Genomic DNA, 5415 nt, shown 5'->3' on the forward strand with positions numbered 1-5415 from the left:
CCTCCCCCCCTCCCCCCACCCCCAATCTTTCCTTTCCTTCTCTGACCGTCGACGAATGAAATACGCCCTCGCCTGAATTTCAAACGACGCTGCAAATCGAATCAGGCTTGCTATGAATCTTCCGACGAGGCCGAGGAGAACAAAACTGGTGAAGTTTTGAGGAGGCGATGGGTGTGTTTGCACATTCGAGAGACAAGGGTGATTTAAAAGGTCGGCGCGACCGACGAGGGCTAATCAACTCCGTTGAATGAATAATGTCTTGAAATATATAACGGTATCTGAAAGGATAACGTGAAATAATGTGTCCTGCTCCGACAAAGATCTGTCTAAATGTAGGGAGGAAACAAGATTATTTTCAACAGGCTCCCCATTCGCGAAATATCGATGCGCATAAATATATCGGCTGAACCTATAACTCATTTGACGTTTAATGTCACCTTTAATTTCCCCAATGGTGAATCAATCAAAATATTAAGACATGGATTTCAATCCAATTAATGGGATGAGTACATAATGAAATGCATAATAGTTAATTAACTTGATGTGCGGATTTGCGCTATGTTTACGTGTACGCTCGAAGGGAAATATTTCTCTGTACGTATGTACGTGTATGTAAAAGCAACATGTATTGTTGCACATCTATACGTGGAATTTAACTTTCACGTCGCGAGATAATTATTTCGGGCTTTCCGACTATCGGAATTTTGCATCCATTTTGCAATACGTTCAAGATACCTTATAAAATTAACACCACTGTTATTGTAGTCCGTATGGAATTGTATATGCGGCACTCGATTTTATTGCATCCCTTCACTCGTAACAAATCGAGAATCAAAATTATATATCGCAAAAATAATTATTATCGCGAATAAACTTATAAATAAAAATGTATTGCGTTTAAAATTTTTTTCTGAATTTCTAAGTTTTTTTCCATCAAATTTAGATATTATAAGTATAATAGTAAATCAACTTTTTTTAATTATCCGGACTTTAAATGTTAAGTCCATTTTTTTCAAAATAATGTAACTATAGTCATACAATCTTATTGCATTCCATTCCTTAGTTAACATACAAGAAAACCACATTAAAAAAGAATATAAAAAATAATATACCTACGAAATCGTAATCATAATTGTTTTCCTTTTCATATTCACAATTAAAGATTATAGATTTGACAAAGACAAGATCTAACAATATGTTATCTAAATCTAATAGCTTAGAATCATTAAAGTGCTGGCAAACTCGTGAGAAGCAACTGGATTAGTTTCACGGCAAATTGGATGAGACCGCTCGATGGAACGGAAGAGAGACGAGAAGGAAACTGAGATGACACTATTTCCACGTATTATACAAACGATTCTCAGAAGCATGAGGAAGTTCGTGCGGACCAGACACTTCCAGATCTATCGCTTGCGTCTTGAAGGTCGGCGTATATAATTGCCGAAGTTAACCGATCAAACGATGATTAAGGAACGACGTGTCGTGAACGCAATCGTTGCTCGTAGATTAGATTCCAGTACCACTATACTAGGAATGGCAAGGGGGATCGTTAGCGCTAATGACTCAGGGGCAAATAATTATCCGTTACGTCTTCTTGCGCGCGTAATTTACGAGGAGACACCGCGTACCAACGATATGAAACTGCAATTACGTCATGATAAACCTCAATGTAAGCGCCGAGATAGCCGTCGCGCTATCTTATAAAACATTTGTAATATCGTGACTCGATTTGGTCAGCTGCCGTTGTCAATTTCCGAACTTGCACTTTCTTCCCAATGCCGATAAAATCTCTGCTGTACAATGAACAATTTGTATCACGATAAATGAATCTGAACGCGTTAGTATATGGCACTTCTGTACGTTTACTGCATTATTATTATTATTATAAGTATTGTAAGCTTTATAAATCGAGAACATTATTTAGAAACTTGAAAGTTCTAGCTGCACTTATAACAGTTCTATAATTTTTAATAAATAGTTTCGGTCATTAAAAAAATCTGTTTCAAAATTAAAATGCTAGAGTCATGCAGTTTATCTTACGCGAATTCTCTTACTTAGTATTGTAAGAAATTTATAATGTTATTTGAAAAAGGTGCTGTCTTTTAAAAGCAAAAAAATTCTTAATATAATTGAATAGAAACAAGCAAATATTAGTTAAAATACCACAATGAAAAAGATGTAGATTTCATGTCATCGTTATCGTTAAACAGCATTTCTTGTGTTATTCTGCAGCTATTTGAGCATTGCAGTAGGAGTTGTAACAACAAATAATAATTAAATACTTCTTAAACAATCTATACCATCTGAGGAAGGCGAGTCTACGTGTATCAAAGTGAAACGCGCTTTTCAAGAATTCTGTTTATTCTAGAATAATTTTGTACTTATTTCTGCGTTCTAGCAAGAATTTTAATAAACTTTTAACATTAATAAAATATTTCTCAAATTTCAATAAACTATTTTTATTTACCTATTTAAATTAACACAGTCAAGAATTATAGAATTATTAAAAATAAAGTCAGACTTTTCTCAATAGTTTGAGTTCTCTCGAAATGATACGCCAGCTTTGCGCACACATCGGTAATGTATACGGCAGCTGATCAATTTGCAGAAATGCAGGACACGCATTGCGGGAACTGTTAATCGTGTCATCTGTGTAATTAATGGGATAAATGTCTTCGATGAAATATTACCGTCCGCATTTAATCATATGCAAATACGCTCTACTTTCGAACCGAGAGAAAAATTTAAGCAGCCACGTTTAATATCAGTCAAACAATGTTAAAATTCTTGATATAAAATTCTTATCATTTGTAAAAAAAACTTCAAGCAAATATCACGATAAGCAACAGCTGTATACAGCAATTTTTTATATTAATATACCGATGATTAATTACTGACGATTAATTGAAATATTTTTATCAGACGAGTAAAACGTGTAAATTAAAGTATACACTGTTAGAAATGTAACCACGAGTTTCCTTTACATGTAAATGAAGCTGGTGGTTATGAACAAAATTAAAAGTAATGAATGATTTAACTGAAAATTAAGTTACAATAGTTACTTAAATGTAATGAACGTGTACATTAAATTTACGAAATTTAATGTACTTTTAATAAAATTTTATGAAAAGTACATTAAATTTCATAAATTTTCATGAAAAATACATAAAATTTTATGTATATGTACATAAATATACTTTTTAATTACAAATACATTAAATTTAATGTAATGTCATGAAATTAAATTCAAATTTAATTCAAATTCAATTATGTAACTTAAAAGTTAATGAAATTTAAGAACATTTCTAACAGTGTACGCAAACGCACGTGACAATTGCGATTTTTCTCTCGGTCGCGACTACTTGCTAACCATCTCCTTGACTCGGCTACTTTTTGCTACCAACTTTCTACTTACGTGTCTCGTGTCGGCCGCGAGAAGAGGAGTGTGTGCCTGCAACAACCGAGCGTTCAGGGAATTAGAAGAGAGGTCGCGTGATTTTTTGCTCTTTTGCTAGCTTGGAACTTCATGCTTCCGGCAAGGCCATTCATCTCGCGTCGAATTCCAAAAAATGACCAAAATATCGCGGCATCGTTTTATTAAGAATATCGTTTATACAAACAAGTTCTATATACATCAAAGATATGCACTCACAAGAGCGTATTTCTTGATGAATTTTAACGAATATATGATGAATTGTAATTATGAAATTATCTAACAAGGAGGATTACAAAATTTTCGCAGATTAAACTTAGCCGACATGGATAAATCGTTATTATTCATCACGTGTAGCTGCTCTCACTTTAACTAGATTATAACCGAAGTTTAATCTACAGCTTTGCTAGTAAGCTATCAAGATATAAATGATTTCCAAATTCATCTCAGTATACGCTCGTGTAGTTGAAACTTTGCAAAACGCTTTATATTATTATATGAAATGTATCCAAACTAATTTATTGATTATTAATATATTATTATTATAAATAAACGTGAACTTTTACAACAAATCCGCTTTTTTTTAAATAACAATCGATTTAAATAAAGTAAATGGAAATATATCGAAAGTGATAATGATTTTGCGTGTAGACGAAAATTTTTGGCCTTTTTGAAAGTTACTTTAGTGAAGCTTAGGAATTTTAGAGAGGAAGTCTAGGAAGATGTGCTCGCATGCTGTACTACATGTGTATTCGAGAGAAGATTATTCATGCAAACTTAAATAAAAAATAGAAAAGGGATATTTCTGGCCGGCAACGATGTTGTTTTGTTGATTCGGCTAAATGACTTAAGCTCGAATTTTAGATGCCTCCGCACAATGCAAATTCGCTCCTTTTGCATACCACGCGCTTATTAAACGCGGTGAGCTCATTAAAAGCGGAAGTTGACAATGGCGCGTGCGAGCACGAAATTCTCCGCTTCGCATAATTATCGCGCCCACGATAACTGAACTTCGCGATGCAATGTAACGACGAATTTCACCACGTCGCGTCGCCGTCACCGCGATAATGTCGTGGAATAAATGCAAGTGAGCTTTAAAATACACATTCAATGTCGGTTGTTAAAATATTACGTTCCACGTGATATTCGAGTCTAATATAAAAGACATCGTACTCGTATGTCACATTTTAACTTCGCGTGTGCTTCTTACACGAAAATGTATGCGGATAAAATCAATAGATTTGTTTTTTATTCAATTAATAGAAATAATTTTATTTTCGGTCAAAGTGAATCTTACTGATCTTAACTTAATAATACTAAATGCAAATTTTTACAAATATATTATTTCAGTTTTATAAATTGTGCACCAATAAATTTTATGGGATTTGAAACGCAATCGCAAATCGAAGCTGAAATTAATACCTTAAATTAGATTGATAGTTTATTTTAATAGTAAAGCTAATAAGATCTTAAACTGTAAATAATTTATTGTAAAAATATTACCTCACTGTTTTTATCACCTACAGCATTTGAACTTTCCTTCTCTTTCGCAAAATTTCAAACAAGTATTAGGGTAAACTAGGATATTATGGCCATACGGAAAAGATGGCCATAGGCCATAATTTCTCCAATAATTGATAAATAGTGCATTTTTATAGTCATTCTTAAAGATAATCAATATTTACAGTAGTTCATATGAGTACATTGTTCAAAATAACAATATTATAAATATCTAATATTTTTTCTTTCGACTATCTGCAAAGTTTTGCACGTGTCTGCTAAAAACTGTTATAATAAGGAATTTTTGCAATACCGTTTATCGGGTATGTGAAGTTAGCACCCCAACTATAGTACTCAGGAGTTCTGAATAGAGTTCCTGTTTCTTTTTGACGAGACAAAGAGTTCTATATAATTTATAACAAGAGTTCCGCTTAATAAGTATTTTTAAACAATTTTTAAAAAATGGGGTGCTAACTTCTCAT

The 5415-nt window shown here is 33.0% G+C and overlaps 1 protein-coding gene across 9 annotated transcripts in view; it reads right to left on the minus strand.

The window, feature by feature from the left end:
• The window catches only part of dlg1 (MAGUK family member discs large 1), a 379146-nt gene that overhangs the window by 130264 nt on the left and 243467 nt on the right, over window positions 1-5415 (minus strand). For 8 of the 9 annotated variants that reach the window (XM_018509880.1, XM_018509886.1, XM_018509884.1 and 5 more), the window contains one exon: window positions 3416-3451. The exons of the other annotated variant lie outside the window; for it this stretch is intronic. In XM_018509880.1, the coding sequence (XP_018365382.1) occupies window positions 3416-3451 (36 nt within the window). The remainder of the gene's footprint in view (window positions 1-3415; window positions 3452-5415) is intronic. 9 annotated transcript variants of the gene reach the window in all.

Source organism: Trachymyrmex cornetzi, unplaced genomic scaffold, assembly GCF_001594075.2.
Source record: "Trachymyrmex cornetzi isolate Tcor2-1 unplaced genomic scaffold, Tcor1.1 scaffold320, whole genome shotgun sequence".
Classification (NCBI taxonomy): Eukaryota; Metazoa; Arthropoda; class Insecta; order Hymenoptera; family Formicidae; genus Trachymyrmex; species Trachymyrmex cornetzi.